Source organism: Helicoverpa zea, chromosome 9 (assembly GCF_022581195.2).
Source record: "Helicoverpa zea isolate HzStark_Cry1AcR chromosome 9, ilHelZeax1.1, whole genome shotgun sequence".
Taxonomy (NCBI): Eukaryota; Metazoa; Arthropoda; class Insecta; order Lepidoptera; family Noctuidae; genus Helicoverpa; species Helicoverpa zea.
The window spans coordinates 1045186-1071509 of record NC_061460.1 but is presented as its reverse complement, the minus strand read 5'-3'; the positions used below and the strand labels follow the sequence as shown (position 1 = coordinate 1071509).

Below are 26324 nucleotides of genomic sequence, written 5' to 3'. Positions count from 1 at the left end.
CGGTTTTCATTTTTATGAATTTATATCTCCCAATTTTGTTGCTTTTGTTATGCAAATCATATATATTCCTCCTCAAAAAACACACACAAAACATGATATAAAATGTATAACACACACCAGGATATCATAACTCAGAGGATACAACTCAAATACAATCATTGTAAAAACATAGCTATTCCACATCGAGCAGGATCTCCGTATTCTTGGAAGCGAGTATATTTCACGAGTTATCCGAGGAGGCGAGAAGGCGTCTAATAAAAAACCCAGTGGACGTTATGTACGCCATGTTTCCTGCGCGATAAGCCGCTGATGGATCACTTCCTATGGATTAGGGATGTTCGATACAGGCACAATGCACACTGATTCCAATTACACTGGCCAGCGTCCTAGCGCCTTCTGTTTGCCTGGTAGCTCATGCAGAAATCCAATGAGATTTAAATGTCATTTGACGTCAAGTTATGTTATTAGTCGTATTCAAAAATTATATTGCGTTAATTAAATTAAAGATGTTAATGGAAATAAGTAGTTTCTACATTAACAGAAGGAACTGCTTGTTGTCGGAAGTAATTTACTGATGATAAGTAATTAAATAGCTGTACTGCATGTAGACTGAAAGATTGATAAGAAATTGGATAAGGCAACAGCTGTACACAGAAATAAAAATTCAGTTCCGTATAAATAAGAAACCAGAATTAAAAGGGGGAAACATTACGAAACTCTGCCCACACGCGATGCCAACAATATATTCTTTATTGACGCAAGAATTTATCCAAACAGTCTTGATAAAACTTATCAATAAAAACATTACGCACATTTGTTTACTTTAAAATATGGTGCAACTTATCGTGTTGTCGACTGAAAATACGGATACGCTACTAATGCTGCTTTTGACGCTATTTTGAAATAATTTTAGAATATTAAGCGAGCAATGGATGCCTCTCTAAGTGATGTCTCAAGTTTGTGAACAATGTTTGTCGAAGTAACAGAGGTATTAATTCGATATTTATGTAGTCAGTAGACACAAAACATACTGTCGTAGGCCTCATACGATAGTGTTTTTTGTCTGCTGCAGTCACGCTAGCGAAAATGTCATTAACACGAACAAAAACTGATGAAGCAATTAAGGGAACTATTCGAGTGCAATTTAACGCGTAATTTACGAAGAAAACGACGTTTTGTGGTCGACTGAAAGACAGCCATATGGACTTAAAACCAGACTTTTACATTCTTGAGATATCGGTAGAGGAGAAAATATAATTTGACGACAATTAAGTACTTACGTAGGCAGTAGCAATCAATGAGATGTAGCCGCTAATGGTTTTATAGAGTTTCCTACTAGCAAAGCTTGTAGAATAAACTTAAAAAAACATTGCGTGGATCCCTATCGTAAGCATTCTAAGAATGGTAAAATATGTTTACTAAACGAACAACAGTTATCAATTTGTCAAAATAATCCAAAAAAACTGGAAATATTTTAATGATTCTAACCAGTCGATGTTAAAACCAACAAAGGTTCACACTTACCAAAAGTTTGTAGTTAAAACAAAGTCCCTCGGTATTGTCTCAAAGATGTGTGTTTGTTCAGTCGAACCAGGCTTAAGTTATGCATAACTTAACAATACATAATGTGTGTGAAACACGTCATCTCTATTCTTAAGTCATTCGTTTTTCACTTCACCATTTCCAATGTCGATTTAAATAATATTATTAGATTCGTACCGAAATACAAATTGCAATTGGTGTTCAGTTAAATTTAAATATAGATTTTAATACATGTTTGATGGTACAGAACCCTAATGGTTGAGATCGAACTCGCATGGGGGACTTTTTTTGTATCAAAAACGTGTTTCTCACGATACTTTTAGTAATAGCTAAAATATGCAAAAATCTTTAATTTTTCCTTTCAATTTGGTAATATCTAACGCTCGAACATCGATACGATGGGATTCATTTAATTTTAATTTTCTTTTTCGTTCCGAAACGAATGAGCGAATTTATAGCTTTGTTTATTTACGATCCACGCAAGAAATTGTAAGATAATATTTTATCGTTAATAAATAGCTATTATAGATATCTTATCCGAAGATATAAGGAGTATATTTCGTTTAAGTATCACGTAGATACTGACCATTAGCTAAATAAAAGAAAAACGAAACAAGAATTGTTTCCGTTCACTTAGGTCGTTGTAATTTTCATACTTGATTGGTTTAATAATTATTTTTTAAGCAGACATGTTTTACTTTTTTCAGTCATATAATTTCTCTTCTAAAAAAAATCGGTTTTGTGACTAACAAATAAGTAATGAAACCTAATATTTCGTTTGGCGCGCAATATTAAAACTTTTCCTGATGATGACGTAATCAGCTTTGCTAAAAACATTCTAAAAACCAAACAGAAATGAGTTATCTACAATCGAGTCCCATTTCTCAGAAGGCTCAAGGATTGAACTCTCGTGTTTAGTTCGGTCGGAAAGTTGTTTTATCACCACCATTATTTACACGCGTCTGTCTAGAATTTAGACTTCCGATAGGTACTACCTATGTAGTATAAGGATACATGAGTTACTCAAGTTATTTGCATTTGTCTAAAGCATTAAAAACTAAAATTGACGACTTTATTGATTGGAAATCGTAACATTTTAATGTACAAAACATTTACCTAGCTCTCGTACCCATTTGGTGAAGTGATATGCGCTACCTACGTCACATTCAATAAACCAGGTTAGCTAACAATTTTACCTCAACCTACCATATTTCTATGAGCCATATTCCACAAAATTAAGGCAAAATTCAGGGAAAATTTAATAGAAATATCTAGCTCTCGCATGTTCGGGGAGCGAGGCTGACATCATCCTGCTCCCAGGGGGCTGAGAGCGCGTGCCGAAACAGCTGATTGCCGACCGACCACCATAAAAAATGGTATAAAACCCTCCTCAACCAAATTACAACCTTATTCCAACAAATCTAGGTCTAGATTCCTACGCAGCTACACAAACGACCCTTAATATAAGTGTCCCTAGACAACTCTCAACTCTAACGTACAGCAGATGGGTCTAAAATCGTTTGCTCACTTTTCTCCCCGTCCACGTCACCTCCAGAATAAAATCGGGTGTGCAATAAATTTTGGACTTTAACACCGTAGCACACGGCTAGTTTTTGCTCGGTCGACGTCGTTAACGAGATAAAACAGAATGGATTTTGTGCATTTCACTTGGTTGGAGGCCGGTGCGTGCCTCAAGCGATCAAGTTTTGCTGCATTCGGCTCCGCTGGCTAATAAATGAGAATATTTCGTACCAAAAGATGGATCGTTCGTAATTGTTCAGCTACGGTGTTACTGGTAAGAAACACATGAGATTGTACGTTGCCTGATTCAATAATACATTGATTGATTCAATAATAGATTGTATTTTTAATATGCCATAGAAATTTTATAACTAGGAGTGTAATTAAAATAAGTAGAGCTATTAATACAAGTAATTATAAAGTCCAATTAACTGGTATTAAGGTATTGGGGCTGGTACACAAGTGCAGTGTTGTAGGAGCAGTTCGTTAGACCACCGCCAGAGATGATTGTTCGCCTCACGCAAGGTGTTTGTACATTATTATTAACTCATTCGAAACTACAAGTACAACAAAGACTAAAACTAATTCAATATGTTATTATTTTATTATAATTCTTCGAAATTTTTACTTAAGATTATAATAATTAAAACTGGATATGACTTTGCCGAAAGCAAAGGTTAGGTTGGCAAATCTGTCCATTCCAAATACTATCTCAATCTTATTAAGTGCCTGTCTAGTTGTGCTTATGGACGAGAGCTCGACTATCCACAAAGACCAGGCTAATATAAGTTACACACAGGTATTTCAAGGAGCCGAAACATCCAAAACTTGGAAATTCTTGTCACATTCGCAAAGTTGATAGACAACAGAGAATGTACACGTGGTTTTGATATTAATTCGCTTCAAGTTACGAAAACTGAATACATCAACAGGATTATTGTTCGCTCAACAGTATTTCCAATAATAATTAGAATTTGCTATCAAAGTTAGCCAACTATCGCATCCATCCTGATCATTTTGCTTGAAATTTTCGCTTGGCATTTGTGCAACGAAACAATTTAGTTGATCGGTGAGTTGCCATAAAGCTGATTCGATCAATCAATCAATTTACTTAGTCTGTCACCACTATCGCAGGCTACGGCCAGACATAAGCCACTTTCGGCCACAACTGCGACAGGCGCTTCATTTTCCATTCCTACTATATCCAGGGCTTACTGTGTAATTTCGAAACTGGAGACGATTAGCAAAACTCAAAGGATTTCCTGACCTGACATGTACTCGCATTCTCGTTTCAGTAATAACAATGTACCTTTGCCAACTTCATAAGCTATTAATCGTCCAGCTTCCATTAAGTTGGTAACACAGATTTTTATCTTTATGTAATTAACTAAGCTATTACGATCTAATGCAAGTAATTTACTATGCCTGGAACTTACGTGACTCTATGTAAGGAGCTCTGTAAGTGGAGTCTGAGATTGCCTCATTGATCTACCTCGTAATGCTGCAATTCTCCAACCGTTTCGATTTATGTGATCAGATTAGATTGTAAGTCATCGACTTCTGATACGGATAGTCTTACAAACAGTAATATCATCTGTTATGCTCCTGAAAACTTGCTCGTGTTAATAACGTACGAATTTTGCCCAAAACTCCCGAGTTGTAATTGCAGATGGAGGGTTTTGGGTTGACCCCTGTTACAATCACGTGTTACACGACATCTAACGGTTATGGTGTGAGCTGTACTGATGTTGTACTGACGACAAACATTTCTTGGCTAAATTAAGCTTACTTTTCAACATAAGCAAACAGGCTATGTTTAATATACCCTGTAGTCTCATATTGAAAAGTAGCAGTCCCAATCAAACACACTGGAAATATATATGATACAAGCATAGAACATTCTAGATCCCTGTTTTAATCACGATTGTCTGCACCGTCCTTCTTAGTAACGCACAGATATTCCCGATAACGCGGGGTTCCGCACTCACGTCATGGGTGTGTTGACACAACGAAGAAATCATCAATAAACCTCCGTGACAGGACTTTCTACTCGTTCATTTGCATTTTGCATACGTTATTTGGAATTCCGTGCAAATACGCTATTGTATTGCTATATACTTTGTTTTCGTTGTACAGATCTGCCATATACATACTTACTTGGTTATATGGAATTTCAAATAACGTAGCTGGAGTTTCTGATATTGAAGTCAGCGTGTATACCTTTTCCCAGTGCACCTTTTTTGATGCCAACTTATAACGTGTGTAATTAGCAAGTTTATTGGTAGTACTAAAAACTAAATGCGTGAGCTTCCGATCCAGAACAAGTTTCTTCCCGTATATGTCTTGTAACTTTATGGCGTGAGAGAGACCACCATGTAGAATCCAATAGGCACAAGTTGACAACGAAATATACTTGATATTTAACACTATTCTTCGACCCTACCTTTATAGTGAACTGTTTTAGCCAATTCTAGTGTTGGAAGTTGAAAATAGCCCCGTGCCTTAGAGACTGTAGATTTTATATTCTTTTGTTCTTACAATATACTTAGTCGCCGGCTACGAATTCCATTCTTTAAAATTTGCATTGCAACGCAGACTACACGGTCATTGTGTTTTAAGTTTTTTCTAAAGGCTTTCAGGAATGTTGGCTATTTTCTATGTTCTAAGAAAGAATACCTGCGTTATTTTATAAAGTAGGATTTCCGTCGCTATTATGGTTTCCTAGTATCTGTTACTGGTTTGCAAATCAAGGTATCCATATTGCAATTTCCTACAATTCTTATAGCAAAGTGCAATTAAATTTTTCTTTCTAGGTTTTTTATTGCCTTTTTTCGCTAGCTTTGAACTGATGATACGAGTACGTTCAGGAATTTTAAATGCTTATTTATGTATTTGAATGCGTAATAATAGAATGTGCGTAGTTAGGTTTACAATTTCTGCGCACGCAAACATACCAACTAAAGCTTTTACCTATCCGATTACAATTTGAACAAATATTTCTGGTATTGTTTATTCCACCTAATTAACGTTGTTTTTATGTTTGATTAAACATATTTGGAATACGCCTTTTCCTTCTAATACATCAAAGTTTCAGGTTTTATTAAACCCAATAGAATTTTTCACTAACTGATAGAGATTTACATCTGTCAGTAATTTTATATTTAAAAGGATCCAAGCCGGAAACATGTCGATAAACCGTTCTAAACGTCCCCCGGAAACTATTGAGTCATCAATTTACTATTCACATTATTCCATGGTGGGAATAACATATCATCACTCAATTTGATCAGTGTTTTAACTAATAAAGTTAACTTATTTACGTCTCATTCAAAACTTTAATTAATTTCTCCTTAAGAATTTCTAAAGTGTGAACTTTAAACATGGTTCATACAAGCTTCGTAGTTTGAAAATAAAGTAGGGAAACTTTGACAAAGTAAAACCTCGCTCCTTGCACTATGTTGTACAGGCAAAGGATCCATTTCATTACTGACATTAATGAGGTTAGTTATTTAAATAGAGGAAATCTAGAAATCTTAGTATTTACGTAAGAACTTATACCAAGCCAATACTCTTCTTCCTTTTGTCCAAATAAGGTTTAATCTAGAAGACTTTTGGTCCTTCTATCTCTAACAAATTCAAAAGTCCTTCAAGTGTTACATTTCCCTTCGTCTATTTATTTTCTGGTGCTCGGTAAACTGTCCATCCTAATCAGCATCACTCAGGCACCCACTTACTGTCACGACCAGGAGTGTGTGAGTTTACTCAAATACTATTTTATTATTATTATACAAACATCTAGGGGAGGATGCATTCAGACGCTGGTCTCATGGGAATCAAAAATGTGTGCAACTTTAATAAGATAATGTCTTTGTCATCTCTCTTACTTTTAGATGGTTTCCTATCATGGCAGCTAATAGTAGTTATTACGAACACGAGCTAGTAGTGTGAGTACTTATCTTCTTCCGCTTTTTTTATTATGCTGCAATTTTGTAGGGGGGCAATTCAGATAAGGATACATGACATGTGATTGTGATTCATCTAGCACTATGTGTATTGCACATTAAGGGCATAGGATGGTGAAATTCTAGCTCACTTGCTAAGTTTGCAGCTACACGAAGAAAGGCTGAAAGTGCTATCACATTAAGCAAAGACAAGTACAAGACAAGTAATTGCAATTTGAGAACAAAAACTTTTTATGGCATTTCTTTTCACCAGTCAAGTTATTGTCAATCTATTTTCTTCAGCACCATGATTGAAGTACAGTCTGCGTTTTTTTTTTCAATGTAATACAACACCGCTATTGTGCAATAAAGCCTAGTGTACTAGAGTTCTTGTGAAACTACCAACAAAAAGCGTTTCAAGTGGTCATTCTCCTTTCTAGCAAACATGCAAAAAACACAAAGCGTAGATAACAAATGGCTACTGTACCGGAACTTCATTTGAGGCGCTGTATCGCTAGATAACGCAGCAAAACCTTATCACGCTACCTACCAACGTCTGATTACTACTAGAAGTGTGGTACTAATGGAAAATCACAAAAAAAACTTATCGCATATTCCAGTTTTTAAGACGAACGTGATAGCTAAGTAGGAAGTAAAGTTCGAGCGATTTCTTTTGAGACCGGTAATCCTTCTCTGCCAAATCTCGGAGCTACACATATTCAGGTGCGGAAATCGAGTATTTCCCCCTCCTAAGACTTTTGATGGTAGGTAGATATTGCGGAAAAAAGGAATTTCTTTGTATTTATTCTCGTGTACAATGGAAGCGCTCTAAACGAAGCTTGTTGAAGTCCTTAAGTTGAGCGAGTATTAACGATTGATTCAATCTTTGGATTTCGACTTGCATTGCGTTGGACTTATAAATTGGAAATGTTATCTTGTTCACGGCATGTCTTTGTTTCTCTGTCCGTGTGGTTTCCGATGCAGTTCAATAGCATTCGCAGCCGGGCGTGGACGAGGGGAGCATGAACGGATAGGGAGCTTGCGTCGCCCGGACTTACTGACGCGACTGTTTTGCAATATGTGTAGCTACGCATTGAGCAACTTTCAATACAGCTCAAATGAAGGAAGGAAACGTGTGTTGCTTGGAAAGTAAAGTCAACCTCAAGCTAAGAAACTTCAAACTTCATAAAAAATTATATCAATAGAAACATGGTCATAATTTTCTCATCGCATCACAGACAAGCTATTTCTAGCGAAGTTATAATAACGTCAAAAGAAATCGATTGTTTGCCTGTTTTAGTTTGATAAGTTCGCCAATACGCAACGTCTTTTTGTTTGTCTTTTATTCCAAGAACATCTCGGTGAAATAAAATTAAATCGTCTACGTCTCAAGGAACTTTTATTTTTTAGCTATCTGCCCGCGGCAACACTGGTCTGGAGGTTAGTGCGTTTTTTTCTTTTACTTCCTGCCACAGTATTAAGAAAAGTCGTGGCGAACTTAACTCTGCAGTCTGAGTAACGGAAATTAAGAAGTATCGATTTAAGTGGAACTAGCGAGAGTACGTTTGTAATTCTTGCATTTGAAACGAACTGCAAATATTCCTTGAATATTTTATGGTTGTCTGTCGATGCTGTGATTGAAACTTCTTTCTTCTTTTCATTAAATCGTTATTCAGTGGATTGTTGCAGAATTTCCTTATCCTTGCATAAATCATGTGTCCTCTTACTGCCATCCCCTTAATGCCAGTTTCAAAGCTTCTAACTCAACTTATTTTCCATCAATAGCTATTTTCCTAGTTTGTACAAAGCCCACAGACCTCGTATCGTAAGTGTTCACAGCTTCAAATCTCGGCGTAACATCTCGATGATGTAACGTTAATTGAATTGCCACATGTGGCAACACTATTGCATTGAAAGGTCGATGGCTGCACGTGCACTGATTGCTTGGGACTTGAGAACTCTACTGAACATTCCATCAGTTTTATTCTTTCAAGACAACAAACATTAGTAGACAAAAATTTTGTGTACAATTTTGTGTACAAAAATTTTGCATGCAATTTGGAAAATCCTCTCAAACACTACTAGGGACTAAAGTGTATTTTACAGTGTATAGGAAACAAGACCATGATTTCATAGTCAATTGCAACATTGATGTTTCACTTTAAGTGGACGATATCCTAACAACATCTGATGGCAAAAAAGTTGTGACGAAGATCAAGTTAAGATGACTCCTAAGTTCACGGAAATCAAAGTTCCCATAGTGGGCTTTAATTTTACTAGTGACATTTTTTTGGGAAACTTAGGAGCTATTTAGAAATCTGGAGAAATGTGGGGCTCAGATTACGGGTATTTCTACAAGAAAGATAGCAGGACAGCTCCCCAGAAGTGCCAACCTAACAGAACCATCAATATTAATGATTCACCACTTTGCAGATCCGTTTACGATAACATCTTTTGAAAATCCACTTTTATTTGTAGATACATAAACCTATATCTAAACACAAAATCTTTTCAAATTTTCTTTTCTAGATTTCTGTGTTTCTGCTGCCTTAGAAATACTTAGACTAGCCTTTGTTTCTTTGTTGTCATCAGTTTCTATTCTATTTTCGGCGTGTTTCGTTAAAGCTCTACACTGTTCCGGTTCTATTAGATCCTTTAGAAATAAACTTTTTAAAAGCTTCTTATTCTGCTTAGTCACTGCCATATTACTAGGAAATAGTCTTATTGCGCATATTTCATAAGCCTGCTATCAACGAATTATGTTACTTACTTCAAACGGCTGAGTCATCCACAAACTACTGTAATTTTTCTCTATTCTATGTTATTGCTTTACAAATCTTTACTTAACCAGATCGTTATTGAAGATCTTGGAACGATATTTGGCTACAAAAATCGTGAGTGGTTACAAAGTCCTAATTTTGCAAGATATAATTTTATTGACCTTATATACTTCTGGATTAATGATTGGACCGTCTTTAGGTATTTCTATTCCGAATAATGTCACTACGTAAATACGTTAAGCATTTTCCTTATCTGTCGCCAGATTTAAAAATAGCAGTATACCTATTATTTTAACTCACCGGTAGCCCGGCACACATTCAAGTAGGTATGGTCGGTCAGTTTGGCCACAAAGTAAATCTTTTTGTTCTCACAATTACACAATGTAAGTTCCACAGTTTGTTAAAATGACGCAACATTTCTATACATAGTAGTTTAACGAGGCGTTCAATCTACATTTCACTTTTAATTTGTTGTTGCAAAGACATTAATATAGCGACTGCCTAATTAGACTTTAATTCTTAATTATCTCCTAACATACCTACCGCCTATCACAGGTAGGAAGGTACTAGGATAGCAATAACGTAGAAGAAATTGTTGTAAGAAGTTCCAAATGTTTGCAATGATAGCGTGCTTTTTCCCGGGTTCGGGCAGCACGGTGACTTTGCTTGCCGGCTTCCAAAAATACCTCTGCGGCGTTGCCTACAGAAGCTGACGTTGGCTATTTTGCGTCCTGGCATGATTCCAGGCTCAGTACCAGGGTTACACGCGGTGCCATACACGCAACATTACCAGTCTTCAGCTTGACGTCACTTTTCAATATGATGTTTAGGATTTATATCATGTCTTCTTTGCATCGAGCTTAACTTTTCATAAGATTTATTTTTTTTGCGTTTCGTGCCTACAAAATAGAAAACATGTTCAAAACAATGTTTCGGTGTACCTATAGCGCAAACTTACAACTTGGCCCACTGGTTTGATTAGAGTTTGTTGCTTTTAAATTTCCTCGATATAAAACCAGTGAAACGTATCAAATAACTTCAAATAGTTTAGAAACTCTTTAGTTGCAACTATAGTGTAGAATAGAGCTGTAGAAAAGTTTACGGAAACGCATGTAGTGAGTTAGCGGGTGCACGATTAGGCCTACAGTTTGGCGGAGCGCAGCCGGCACCAAGCGCCGCTTGTAACACGGATTTTACACACAAACACCATTAAATACGAACAAAAACATATGCCTACCTTACGATCAGGTCCCAATCCAGGTCTTCCGGAATAATCCAATTGATAAAACACAGTTTGGCACTGAATTTTGAACCAACACACATGCAACGAGTGCAATGAACTGCTGTCAACTGCAATCGTTCAGATGATTTTGTTTTTATTTTGTAACTCGATATTGTTAAAACACGAGATAATCAAATCCACTGTAATTTCACTGTGAACCACAAATTTTCGACCAACTTGCGAAGTCTCAAGTTTTCTTCGGATGTATCCTTTTACACAGGAACCGGCTTATTGAATTTCATGTTTGAAAGTATTTTTTTTTTAAGTCGTAATAGAACACGACACTAAATTCTGGTTTCAGGAGATAAAAGTAAAACAAATACGCCGAACAGCGAAGTGCTTCCGCATCCCCAAAACAGCTGTTCGGGACTAGTGACGTCCAAAAATCGATAACAACCGGATTAGGACAACCGTAATTACACACCACACAACTTTTTCACAACACAGATTACCGGTTTCACTATCCTTTAATGCATGCCTTCACTGTTTCAGTTTTGTAAAAATAAGATAATGATATTATTTTGTGTGTCAAATATAATTAGAAGAATGCAAGTAGTTGACGGAATAACTGGGATTGTTTAGAGAGTATGTGTTTTAGGAATCACAATTTTTGTTTTGTTTATGATGGTGATTCTTTAGTGAGCACATTTTAGTGTCGGAGCGGCACGGCACACGCGGTCGCGCTCGGTCGCGGACTGGCGGCGGCGGCGCGGGGCGCGCGGCCAGGGCGGGGGGCGGGGCGCGGGCGGGCCCCAGCCAGCGCGGAATGCTATTGTAGGCGAACTTGCCCGCCACTTTTTTCTCAATTCTGGTCAAACAAGTTTTGTATACAACCTGCATTGTAAGGATTCCGCCATTCTTCGTACGAGGCAACGGTCTTTCTAAACTTTGTGAAGTGTAAGGTTTCGCTGAAACTTCAAGTCGAGGACGTAACGAAACATCCTTCTTACTCTGAAGACCTTTAAAGTAAAAAAGTTGAAGTGATTCTCTGAACAACACCTGGTTCTAAAAAACACTAAGTATGGGGATCTGAAAATAAGTAAGAAGGAAAAGATTCTCAAACCTGAACTTCATCGATCTAACGTTAGAGATATTATCAGCTGCAGAAGGTGCCTACGTACATCCATAGGTAGAGAAGGACGAGGGGAATCAATTCATGTACCTAATCATAAGTGTCAAAGCCATTACTCCGTAGCTGTAGGTAAGTATACAAAAAGGTTAACAAGCCTAATTAAACTAATGTTGCGCACTGCCTCGATCATGATTAAGGAACATAATATCGTCCTTAGGTCTTACTCCGGATATTTATGAAAAAAGTATTGATCTCATTATACAAATCAGTGTGGAAGCTGACGACACACGCATAATAGAAACAGCCCCTATAATGTTTACTGAACTCGAACTTGCCATGTTCTAAATAGAAGATCGGAACAAAACCAATAAGAATTTCGTTAGAGGAGACGGCGACCAGTTCTCTCTAAACTGGTTCATGAACAATTTCGATAACATCACACGTTTCTGCTGCTACTACTCATACCAAAATCAAGTATCCAATTAATACATTGTAACTCAATCACATCCTGCTGGAATCAGAATTTATAGAGGTATATACCATAGCAAATATTTCCAACTTTTATTAGTTTTATAAATTTCGCAGCCACAAGCCACGAAAATCAGTGTGGTATTATTTGCCACGACCTGAGTAGAATTCCAACATTCAAGGTTAGAAGGGAACTTCAAAACTAAGTATTTGAAGAGCGATAAACGAACTTCCAAGAGGTCGGATAGACTCGCCTCCGAGAGGGACAGCCGAATAGCTCGGTCCTCACGGCAAAAAGAGACGGTGCGCTTTATTTTATTTATTGCCATATCAAGTTGGTCGCTGGTTCTGTATCACGGGTGTGTGAGAGAGACAAACACTAATATATTTTTCCCCTTGACCTCGTCAGCGGGAGATGCTGTTGATCAGATATTTTGGAAATTAAACTTTTTTAATTAGTTGACCAGAAACAGGTTTCCCATATGGGAACCTATCAACGAAATATTGCTTGAAGCTGCGAAGATAATATATTATGATGTCTATAAAATTGTATTTTCGAAGGCTGTGTGCTACTAAATAAAAAACAAAAAAGCGGTAGATTAATAAGACAGTTCCGCCAAATGATCTCATAGACGTAATATAAATCATAACAGCATGAGGTCAGGCATACAAAGCGAGTGGCTCTAAAAGAAGTCTTATAGTGGAAACCTGATAAAGTTGCATGCAACGCTAGAACCGAGCCAAACTCCATTTGCCAGTGATTTGTGGTCCGCAAGATAATAAGGATTCCTAAGAAATACATATTTAGACTTGGAAAGACATTGTTTTTTTGCAAGATTGCGGTTTCGAGGCCTTTGCAATAAGTTAGCAGATAATCTTATATTCTATTCCGCTTTATCATAAATAAATTCGAATCATTTTGGGCTGTTGACACATAAGCACCACAAAGGCTATCAGAAATTCATAACTAAAACGAAGACAATAATAGCAAACTGATGTTAGTCTCAAAATTACATAGGGAACATTGCGAAAGCTGTTGGTTGGCAAACCTAACGAGTTATTGTCCAACAATCCTTCGTTACCTTAGTGCTGCAATGTGTGTATCCAAGTATTTTTTAGGATCTCTTATTTCCGAAGGTAAGTTAACTTGAAGACGCTGGATGCAGGTCGCTTCCAACAGGTATCTGTGGATCAAAGGGGGAGGTCTATGTTCAGCAGTGGACGTCCTATGGCTGAGATGATGATGATGATGATGAAGTTAAGTTCCTGTTAATTATTACAGAGGTTTCGGTTTCGGGCCAGTTTGATCAACACCTGTAATTATCTTGAAAATTGAATTCATTGACGGTCTTAATAATGTTTCAGATAGTTTAAAAGTATACACTCAGCTATATCTGTAGGAATATCACGATGTACATTATCAGTAATATTGCCGAAAGCTGAAGGTTCGATTGTTTCCCAATTGTCTCGTTATTGATTCCGATGCGTTAGAAGTGCCTTCAATTAAGTCAGTTTGTGCGTTGAATTCAAACTGCCCCTAATAGCAACAAGTTATCCCGAATGTTTTGTTGTTAAACCTGTTTGAAGAAACAACTTCAGCTCGTCCAGAGACGTCTTGTACATTGTTTAGTACGATTTATTTGTCAAAAATGTTGGTGCGGAAAAAAAGGAATAAGCAAGCGGTTAAAAAATTGATAGCTTCTACGATAGAAATGATTTCGTGAATGAATGAATGAAATTAATAATTGTCTACTTAACTCTGCATTTTCTATAATATTCCTTAAATCAATAGCCAATATGAAATGACCGTTCTAGCCTGCACCATCATTTTGCAACCACAATGGTCCTATGTGGCAGCTTACGGTATTAACAGCGCTTAAATAGCTGCACGAACCTTTGTCATTAATTATATTAGCAACGTTGTTTCGGAGTAAAGCGCTGAATATGCTATAGCGGTATGTACAGGTGAATAGCTAGCTTTAGCTTTTAATCTGAACAAATCTAGCTTCAGTTTTGGTTGTCGTGTTACTGGATACGAACAAAGTTGGGAGAGCAGTAGAAAAAAGCTGCGTGACAACGTGGACTAGGTTGTATACGTATTAGAATAACCATTACCCACCTACTGCAGACGAAACAGTCGGCTGACTGTTTCAGTTGGTTATACATATATTTAAAGAAACCTGAATTTTCAAACTGATTTATGAGCCAAAACTAAAAGTCTATAGTACTTAGTGGTACTCTTATTATAGTGCACTTTTTCTTTTAAATTTTCTTTATTTTCTTTTTTCATACGCTCAAATATTTTAGTATAGTACTTAGATGGTATCATGGTATCTGGAAGCTTCCAGGCTTGCATTAGCAGTAGCGCAGAGCAAATTGTTAACCAAGTGTCAGAACTCGTATTTACACGTCTGACATGTACTTACATTTTGCGGTTTTAGATGCGACTCATGATACTGAAATCCTTTACTCATTCTTGTTTGGATCCTAATAATATGAGATGAGATGTTAAAGAATTAAAAAAAAAAATATTTAAAATGTTATTGGATCGCACTGTTTCTTTTTGTACTGGAGATGACGACATCACCTGAAGTAAACAAGTTTAATTACCTTAGGGCAATATACAAAACGAAACCCGCAAATAAATCATCTAAAAACGTAGTTTTTGGCAGAGGACATACATACGAGAGAGACAAAACAAAACAAGCCATACGCGTTTTGATGTAACCCGATCAACTAAAATCAAGTTTGAGCAAAAACATTCCACAATAACAGTAATGAACACACTCAAATATTCAAACGTAATCACAATGAATCAAAGATGGAAAGGGTCGTTTCATTCAATAAAAATCAAATTGTCACCACCGACGAGTCGTAACTGACACGTAATTCTACAGTTTAACGTCGATTCCAGTTCAAACAACCGGTTATTTAGTTCCAAAGAATAGAATGTCAACAGGTTGTACCGAGAACTCCTCCAGCGGATGAAAGCTAGACATTACGAGCTGCGATTGTACAAATATAAATGATACCTTTTGTTTTGTAGAATAAACACGTGATGTTGAACTTCTTGCTGTTATGTTTAGTCTAAATGGTCGAGTTGTTTGGAAAACGTGAGCTTTTGGACTTATAGTGTAGTGGGCCTTGGATTATAAATAGCCTTGAGGAAATTAAAGTATGTAGCCTTACAAGTTTTCCCTGTGTTCAGTTCCAAATGAATTTGATTAAACCGATCCTGGCTAAACATTTGTTGGATGTAAAGTTAAGTAGGCGTTAAATCTGTAAAATCAGTAAATCTTTTTGGCTATTTAGAGTTCCACTCAGTTGAACCATGTGTGTTCAATCATTTTACTAATTCTTATTTCATCTGTAGTTTTATATTACCTAACACTATCTAGCAAATTACAATTTACCTTTTTTGTAAAAAGCTGCAAACCAAGAAGTCCCATTTGCAACCGACAAAACCACAATAGATGACTCATCTTCTCCTAATACATAGAAAGTTCCAAGTGACAATCGTAGAAGTGGTCGGACACGGCCGGGGGTCGGGGCTCCGAGGGTCCGAGGTGACGCACAATGAGTGACGGATTGACGACCATTGTTGCCGACAAAGACGAGACAAATCAAAGAATAGCCCCTCAGGATTCCCGGGATACACCGTTACGATGGGAATTCCCCCTTTGTGATCGCTTGTTATAGTTATTTAATTAAGTGCAATGTTGGGATTTTTCGTCTCTTGATGGCGAGGGTGATTGTTTTCGATATATTTTCTGAGATGTACAGAATCAATATCTGGAGTAAGGATATTTCTGATAAAGGAATAAAAGATTCTGATTAGGGAATCTAATATCTATGCAGATTTGTATTTCATCTTCAGCTGATGTTTTGTTGAGGAATAAAGCGACATTTTAAAATAAAAGCCCTAAGCCAATTACGGAAAGAGAAACTAAACTAGTTACCGTAAATAGTTTTAACGTAAAGCAACATTTATGCTTATTTGTTCATAAAGTCCGAACAATGGATGTTTGTAATTTCATTAACCTTAAATATAAAGAACCTATGGATTACTTCGTATCCCTCGGTTTCCCAGTTTTTATCTTATTCTGCTTGCTCTCCATAGTTGCCTATGCTATTAAATTCATTTCAAATGATTAAAGAAACTATTTGCATAACATCAGATTACCAAATATTACTTCAATAAGCACATCTCTTTGATACAATAAATAAAATTAAAATAAAATCAACGTTAAAATCTAAGTCCAATAAGCATAACACGCTGCCGCAATCATTATCTGCCGAAAAAACAATAAGAATCAGCTTGCAGGAAATTGACCGGCAAACTTTTTCCTCGGCGCTCGGCCGCGGCATGAAAAGCTAAAATTACCGTATCATAATAACGCCCATCATTATACCGGCACGAGGGATTGTTTCCATCAAAACTTAACAAATTGCTTCGTCGACGGCTCTCATATCTAATCAAAACAGATCATAACCTAGCCTAACTCGTACTGCAATGTGCTACGTTTTTTTAGGTTTGCTGAAATTCGGATCAGCGAATTTCTTGATAGGTATGCCTTATTCGAAAAATACTTAGTTTTTTTCTTATTTCTTTTGCATAGGTGGATACTTAATCCTAATTTGTGCTCATTTTGAAAACGTTGTAGAACTTCACAAAACAATTTCTATTGAGTGCCGACTGAAGCTTCCACTCATTCTGCGAATTCTAATCAAGTTTGTTTGAAATTATTTCCGTAAAGCCTAAAACAAATACACACAGGACAGGCTTCACAAAATTATGGAACCGAAGCTCTCTAATGTCTATCCGCCAAAGCAAGACTCGTTCATTTGTATTGCAGTGATAACAATAACAGCCAACGAACATGTCAAATGCTAATGAAAAATCGGTAATTTACGGTAATTAAGCTTTTAGTGCTTCACTATTGCAAGTAAAATCTGTCGGAGCGGCGCGGCGGGAGAGGATCGATTCCCGGCGCGCGGCGACGCGACGTTGCCGCTCTGTCGCGCGTTTTGTTTGGGTTGTATGCAGCGGCAACAGGCCGCGCGAGCCCCTCGCCCCGCTAAACGTCATCGAATAAAAAGTAAAAAGTTTCAAAACTTACGTTATACTGCAAGGCATCCGCAACTATTGCTTCTCATTCCTTTTGCTATGGAAACTGAAATAGGTACCTATATCCTAGAAGTTTTATGCCAAGCTAACTTTGGGAACCTATTTTAGTAGGATTTAGATCGAAGCGTTTCGTTTCACTCGGTTTCATAGGACAAACTTGCAGTGCGCATTGCACGTCGCTCCATGACCGTGACCTATTTATGTGGGTACCTTGTCTAACCCGAAACACCTATATTTGGGGTGACATGATAGACAATTTTTAAGTTAGGCAGGTACTTACAGAGAGGTTTGAAGCCCATAAATTACACTATTTTTAATTTATTAAATTATGGTGGCACCAAATTTTTTGTGCAGTTGACAGCTGTCAAATTTTAAAGGGAAAACAGCATTTTTTGTACCTACCGACTGACAGCACTGTCAACTGCGCCATTAGACATGCATTAGACGCTCAGAACATACCTAAATACAAAAGCATCACATAAAAAGGAAATGACATAAAGGCGTGAACACACGATCACATGACAAACAAAAAATTAGTTAGGTATTTGTATTTCGACTAGCTTTCGCTTGCGGTTTCACACACGTCCTTTAGAAACAATTCAGCGCACCAGAAGAAAAGTAGAAATTCCTTGATAAATGAGCTTATCTAACTCTGATAGATTTTTTCACATCGGTTCAGGGATTCCTGTAGATTTCGCACTATGATATGAGTAAGCCCATTTTTGCTTTGGTTTGAACCTACCGACTAGATTTTCACCGTAGCATGTTTTACTATTGACAAAGATAGATTTTCACTACTGCCAATTTTTGTAGGCTTTGTGTAGCTGAATATGTGTAGGGTGTATAATTAGATTAGTAAATACTTTTTTAACAAACTTTAATCAATTAATATTTGCTTCAGCCTAGGTGGACCTTTACCTTAGGTACTTACATAAATAAAATAAAACCAATTCTAGCCATTTGATTGTACTTTAATTTTGTATTTGTTAAATAATTTAGATCTTTAAAGTTATCTCACTTTTATCGTTAAAACAATCACGTAACTTAACTTTAGCTTAGCCTGCATTATGGTGTTGGTGTACCTACACTGACACTATATATAAAATTATTGTAAAGTCAACTGAAACATTATCTATTAAACATTGAAATAGATACTCTTTTTATGTACTTAGGTAAAGTACACACTAACCTATACAATTTTCGAATGGTATCAAATTATTGTAATCTGTGCTTAACTTCTACTACATAGTCAGCTACCTATTATATAATTTACTAGCTTCCGCCAGCGGCTTCGCCCGCGTGGTGTGTTGATAAAAAGTAGCCTATATGTTAATCCAGAGTATCACCTATCTACATACCAAATTTCAATCAAATCGGTCCAGCCGTTTTTGCGTGATTGAATAACAAACATGACATCCATACATTCTCACAAACTTTCACATTTATAATATAAGTAGGATTACACGGTGACTTAACTATGTAAAAAATAAATAATTTTTCTAATTATGTATTTAATTTCCGTAATCTTCTTATATTGGTAACAATTTTAACAATACGAGTAAACTACACTCTTTGATTAGGAAAACCTGGGTGCTTTAAAAATGTTGACAGTTAAACATAAAATACAAGACAATTTTGAAAACTCTAAATCTCCCCTATATTGGTCTCCAGTTTTAAAAGCTTCTTTGTATCAACTACCTATTCATATCTCAGCTTTAAGCAGCGTAGTTTGGTCACATAGTCAGACCATTTACGTGGAAAATCATCAAATAATCATCAAATGCCGCTATTCGTCAGCGAGGAGTGCCAGACTTTATTTACTGACTAAAACGAAACTTTATTCCTGGAGCCCTTTATGCACCAGGGTGGCAGGAACTCTTTGGAACAATCAGCCCCGGCAGACTCATAGTCAGGCAGGTAGTTAAGTATGCCTTGTAGGCGGAGAGCGAAATCCCGCCGGTGTTTAGCAATGCAAATCAAACGAAAGTTTGGTATCCTAGTACCTACCTACCTACTTCATTAGCTGCTAGAAGGGTCCGGTTTTAGTTTTTAACTGACTTTCATTAAGAACGTCGATGAGGGTGTTTTTGTCATACACTGATTAATTTAGACTATCGCCGTCTCGCAGGCCATCGAGCAAATATTTTCTAGTAAGTAACTTATAATTTCCGTCAAATCATTTAATCAGATGTTTATGATATTAATAAATTATACATACATACATATTTATAATTTTGTATAAATTATATTTATAAATCCTTATATTTTTGTACTGGTTTTATACAATGACATTTAATGAGAAAAAAGGTTTGGTACACAGGAGATCTGTGGCTATCATTTTGAAAAATCACATTTGTCAAAAAATTGTCAACATTAAAAATTAATTAGGTATGCAAGGGAGAAGAATTTGCACAACGGATAGCTAATAATAAAATTGTTCGCTACTGGTAAGCATTAGTATACACTATACAGTAACGATAACTTAAAACAATATCTTTAACTTAACCTACATCAGCACCGGTGAAGAATTGTATCCTTCAGTTGGTACATTAGTCAGTCTTCATCATCCTAGATACAATAACAAAACTGATATTACTATTTCAAAACATCACGTCTTGGTGGCTGACACAGTTCTATTATAGAACCCCCAAAACTCAGTAAAATTTTGGCTACTGAACTATAAACGTTATTCAGCAGCAGAGTTAGAGTTAGACAGCAGGTAGGTAGGAGCAGGTACGCTAGACGAACCAAGCACGAGCGAAGCACAAGCGGAGGAGCCGTTCGGCTTGTCGTTCGCGAAGTCAAGTGTGGACGTACAACGAACCTACAACGATCACTGTTAGCAAATCCCTTTGTGTTCGTCAAAAACCGACAACAGGCGGAACGCAGCCGAGCACGAACGAAATGCTCGCAGCGCACTCGTTAGAGGCTTGTAAGTTGGTCCACACTAGACGAATTGTGTTCGGCTCGTGCTCCGCTCGTGCTCGGCTCTCCTAGCGTAAGCGCAGCTTAACAGTCACACTGCGTGGACAAAACATATCTGCCATGACACGTTACCACACCGTGGGATTCTATGTAATTATCTAAACGTAATTGGTCTTCCATCCATGTAATTGTCTATTAGAGAGATCAATTATCAATGTTCGCTTTGAACAGACTGAACGTCTTGGCTTGTTCACTTTTTTTAGATGGCATGAAAAGTCACATTCTCATTCACCTTCATCAATGCCATCTCCTGCTGAACGTAGGCCTCACCCAATGAGTGCCGACCATCCCGGTCATAGGCAGCCCGTATCCATTCACTGCCCGTCACCTTCTTCAAATCATCGGTCTACCGTTATTGTAATTTACCACATTTTCCTGAACATTCTTCGGGCAGTCCCGCTCAATTTGTCAGTATCCTCTCTATATGTTCCTTCAAGACTCCAGTCAATTACTACCACTAACTCTTATTGTTATGGAGGTGACTTGCAGACGACTGCGCAGCCATTTCATTCAACAACATGTCCTGCATTTTACTTCTCACTACCAACTTCCTCATTGGTTCCAGCTGTCTGAAAAACGGGGCCAGAGACTTTAAGAACATTACATCGTAATCTTCGTCTGACGAGAGCTTTGCTCGTTTCTCCGGGATGTGATCGCCTGAGTAGCCCTCCTCTAGATACACTTCTACTTCGTTAGTTCCTACTGGTTCTTCCTCTTCAACTTCGTATTCAAATTCATCATCAACTTCTTTCTTTGTTGTAACACGACTGATATTGGTACTCTCTCTGTCTTCAGATTCTCCGTTGACCTTAGTGATGTCAATAAACTGCATTCTTTCAAAGTGGCGCCATTTCCCTGTGTAGTCAGCCCCGGAGCCCGACTTTTTGACTTCTTTCTTAAACAGGTCACGGAGATATTTCCACTTAACACGAAGACGTTCTTCTGCAAACAAAAATATTATTATTAAATGTTTGCGTAGTTTTTATGGTGTTCGCGATTAATTCCCGAATAGACTTCGTCTCATACATATATATGTATATGTGGCATAGTGAAATCACAAACTAACATCAGGAATACAGAGTCTACATTCCAATTTTAATGTAAGTAATAGTTTTCAGATTCCCTATAGCGTGACACTTTGTCTCAGAATCTCTATTCTTCCAACTGGATAGCTAGGTAAAGGACCATTATTATCATATTTTTAGTATCATATTATCTATTAGTGTAAGAATAATGCGGGACAATTATTGTGTAAATAGGCAAATAAGCAGCAGGGTTGCAGGGCACTTAAGTATTATTTTTTGTCAGTTAATCGTGCACGCACGATAGGGGACCTTGACTAGGGGATTATAATATTCTATGACAACCGTATTACAAAAATAAATACCATTAAGACCAAAAAAAAAAATGAAACTCACTGAAATAACATTTTACAAGAGTTGGGGGAATTGAAATTAAGAATAACTAATTTATTTATTTACGCGCCCACTGGTGTTTAATAGCGCGCCTGTGAGCAGGTAGAACTTAAGCCGATTGCTATAAATTAAGTTTTAGCTGAAATACCTATTAAAAGTTAGGATAATAGTAAGTAACAATCAATCATGAGACTCGTAATCAATTCACTATTACTACTCATATGGCGGAATAAGTCCCGTACAGAGAACATTTTTAATAATTATTATCAACACCTCTAACGCCATCTATTATAGTTTGTCAGTACTAACTGACTAAGCAGTGCGCCGCCTGCCGACGCGATACAAACATGTCGCGCTTACCTGGCAGTTGCAACAACTCCGCTATCTCCAGCCAGGCTTTAGCCATTTGATATCTGTCGTTGTACAGATCATTGTGCGGATTCCACAGACACTCTCTCTTCTGGACTTCCGCGATAAGTTTTTTAACAGTTTGGTCGGATATGAGCGTATCTCGCGGCATGATGGTCGCAAAACGTTTGAAAGTAGAATCGCGGCGCGTACAACGGTCCTCGCGACTAGCGTTCGCCGCGGCAACTGGCGGCGGGCGCCCGGCCGAGCGTATACGTACGATCAATGTACGGTAAGGTCGGGGACAGACGCGGCGATTCACTGAAAAAGTGCAATGCCTGTTTTTCCAACACGGTTGTTAAAACTTAAATACTTGGAAACAGTACTGCGAGAAGTTGATTACATTAAATTGTTACATTAATTAAATGCAATATCGCGTGGATAGGCTCAAGCGCACACGCAGGGTTATGTGCCGTTAGTAATATCGAGATAATTCCTTTGATGCATAGGACCCCCTTAAATAATTTATGGACAGCAGTCTTTGTAATAATTCGCAATTTTAACCTATCAAACACACCTAATAATGAAAACTATTACTGATCAAGGATCCAACTTATTTTTGACATCCTCTTTTAAGACTTTACTGAACACTGTTTGAAACTACTAATACTAGGTACCTACGTATTCAGCATAATTAAAATTAAACGTAAATTAATGTACGTATTTAATCTACACACAACAATAAACTGGAAGGTGTGTACCCAGCCTTAGGCACGGGAAAGGCGCGCAATCACGCGAGCGAATCGAGCGACGTTGCCGCGCCGTGCCACAACGCGCCTTGTCGTAAGCGCGGAACGACGCAACGCACTTTTGCACTAACTAAAGTATTTAGCAATCTGCTGATGTGACGTCCGTCGGTAAAAAGTGTAGGAAATCTATTTTGCAATCATTTTAATGACCTGCATGATACGCTAAACTTTAATACCTAAGTCATCAAAAATACGCAGTCAATGCAGGAAATTAGCGGTAAACAATGTTTTGTTTCTGTAAGTAAATGATTTATAAGTAAATTGTTTTTTAGAGTTTAATTTTATGTTAACTAATCAAAGTTGAATACCTACGCAGTTTCGTTACAGTGTAAAACCAAACTCAAATTAGCGTTCAAGGTTTTGCAAAAAGTAAAAATACTTTGTACAAGTGACATCTAGTCACCCACTGTATAACTTATGAGCCAGCTTTTAATGTATGTAAGTTTGCTGAAAAGTTGTTGAAAGTGACACCTAGCGACAAACTCCGAAACTACTCCAAGCACGTCTGTCTAATCTTCACGTTAATTCATAACCTTGCCGATAGATGTCGGGACTGCGTGATTTCAGTATTCCTGAAAATTCGGACAAGGTACCGATGGTCCATGTTGGTTTTCAGGAGCTCACAATGAGTTAACAAAGGTTTAAAAAGTTTTTTTTGTTCATATATTTCACTATTATGAATGATAAGTTTAATTTTATTTTGCTGTGCCCTACAGGGTCCACAATTGTACCTAGCCCTAAGCCATATTGTTACACCTATTTTATACATTGTGGAATGCAAATAAATAATATGAATAATATGATGATCTAGCTAGAATCTAGCCCATAAAAAGTGATGGGGCCACAGTGCCGACTACAGTGGGATTTTTAGGGGAACAGCGGCCTTTATTTATTTATTTATTTATTTTTTATTTATTCCTTTAATTCAGGCAACTAGGGCCCATAGAAAATATAATACACAAATAACAATTAACATTAAAATAATTATAAACTAATATATACAAAAATAAAAACAATCGTCAAGTCTATTTGTTGACACGAATAGGCGGTGTCGTGTTGCACTGCGTGGTGTCGCGTAGCCTCCCGCGGAATCGCCGGAAAACGACACCTTTCGGCCAAAACTGTTCTTGGAACATGTCGAGATGCTGAGTCGGCACACGTACCACAAACGATTTGAAATTTGTATTGTGTCTCGGCTCCAACTTCTCGACTCTTAAGGTCCAGTTCGTCTTGACTCGTATATACTCCACGATCTCCTCGACCTTCGTGGAGTGATGTAAACGCGAAACATACAGCTGCGTCGTCGGTATTGCGGGGCGCAGCAGCATGTTCGGACCAGTCAACGCAGTTCCGCATTGATTTCGGCTAGATGGCTTCTTCTTCCTTCTCTCCACCTTGACGAAACCATCTGCATCAGCTTTCCCTTTACATGGTACAGATTGTACCGTACCTCGGGTTCCTTCGGGCTGTTTTTGTATCGCCACAGTAGCTTTGGGTGGCCGTTGGACGGGATCTCGCTTTACGGCATCCGAGTAAACACGTCCAAGCCTAGACGTGCTTACATTTGTCGGTGTCCCGAGGGCAGGGGACGGTGACGCATCACTAGTAGTGGCGACGGCAGGCGACGAGTGCAATTTTGCTGACTCGGCGCGCTGCGGCGATGCGTTGACCTGTCCGTGGCATGTGTTGTCGCTGTTGGCATGCGCGTGTGACCTACATACAGAGTTTCGCAATTCAGCTACCTCGCTACGTAGATCACAGATGGTGGATTGTGATGCCTCCAGCTTCAATTGCAGCTCGACCAGGCTGGACCTCATACTCGTGATGTCCTTTAACAGCCTGGTGACGTCGACGTGATCGAAAGTGACCGAGGGCAGCTTCCGCAATTCCTTTGCCACGAACGTTGGCACGTCGTCCGGGTCGGTCTCCTTTAACAGCCTTATAGTGTCTTGGAGACTCCTCTCTCCCTTTTCATCTCGCCTGCGGGTCGGCATTCGGTCTGCCATTTGCAGTGACTCGTACAACAGCTTCTTTGCGCTGCGTATCTCCTCCTCGGTGAAGTTCGAGGTGCAAATCTGGGTCACACTGACCTCATCCATGACGTCCAGCTGGTACTGCAGGAACGCCAGGACCTCGTTCGCCACGAGTTCTTCCGAACGCATGGTATCGACTTAGCGGCGGCTGACGCCGCGCTCGGCACGAAATTAAAATAATTTCTGCGAACAGTGCAAACGCGTCCGATGTCAACGAATGAACGCGATACACTTTAGGTTTACTAGATTTTTTTATATACAGTTTACCTTGTTACAAAACTTTACTAGATTTTTAAACACACTCAGCATTGTGATGTAAAACGTTTAACAACTTGTGTACAACAAAGTGTAACAAAGAAGTTTATTTGTGACGGTAACAGTATTTTTTTATGATATACCTACACTCTTGGGTTGCAGCTGAAAATCAGTTTCAGGTGGCGAGTACTGTTGTATCTACAGTCTGATCACTTGATTATGCTGAGCCTTACCTAAATGTACCTAGCCTTACTTAAATGTACCTTTTTGGCACATTTTTTTATTTTTTTTTTAATATTTTTAGTAATTAGTTATTTCGTTGTTATTTTTATTTTATTTTTGTGCCGTTTCTTGTTTATATCTTTATTTCGTTTTTGTAGTGTGACAATTAAACATTTTTCTTTCCTTCATAAATCTATCTATCTAGTTCTAGGAAAACAGGATAATAATATTGAAAGGCATAACCTTCTTCACATTTTATTTAGAGACATCGGTATAAAATATATGAGATATAAAACAGCACAGTCGTGATAAAATTAAAATATATCATAATATACGATAATATAAAACACTTCAATATAATATTTAAATAAATGTTTAAAGTGTAAGATTTTTATCGAGACGTGGGATAATCGAGTGGGGTCAGTTTGTACAAATTAATTACAATTTAATATATTCTCATCTAAACACAACTGACCCCAGAAGATACAATATAAATTAAAACTTAACAAATTAAATCTAAATG

The 26324-nt window shown here is 37.7% G+C and overlaps 3 protein-coding genes across 8 annotated transcripts in view; all 3 read right to left on the bottom strand.

The window, feature by feature from the left end:
• Window positions 1-11780, bottom strand: part of LOC124633502 — an 89138-nt gene extending 77358 nt beyond the window's left edge. For 4 of the 6 annotated variants that reach the window (XM_047168744.1, XM_047168745.1, XM_047168747.1 and 1 more), the window contains exon 1: window positions 11022-11779. The gene's annotated coding sequence lies outside the window, so the exon portion shown is untranslated. Of the gene's footprint in view, window positions 1-11021 lie in introns of all 6 variants that reach the window. The other 2 variants (XM_047168741.1, XM_047168743.1) reach the window with 1 other exon arrangement.
• A 6909-nt stretch (window positions 11781-18689) lies between these two features.
• On the bottom strand, window positions 18690-22746 carry LOC124633452 (transcription factor Adf-1-like). The gene is made up of 2 exons (XM_047168679.1): window positions 22495-22746; window positions 18690-21661 (listed from the first exon to the last, which is right to left on the bottom strand). Exons 1-2 carry the CDS (start codon window positions 22652-22654, stop codon window positions 21177-21179), a joined length of 645 nt encoding a protein of 214 aa, XP_047024635.1. The 5' UTR covers window positions 22655-22746; the 3' UTR covers window positions 18690-21176.
• A 1451-nt stretch (window positions 22747-24197) lies between these two features.
• Window positions 24198-25552, bottom strand: LOC124633560. Its single transcript, XM_047168836.1, has one exon. It carries the CDS (start codon window positions 25451-25453, stop codon window positions 24317-24319), a length of 1137 nt encoding a protein of 378 aa, XP_047024792.1. The 5' UTR covers window positions 25454-25552; the 3' UTR covers window positions 24198-24316.
• Window positions 25553-26324: the final 772 nt, after the last annotated feature.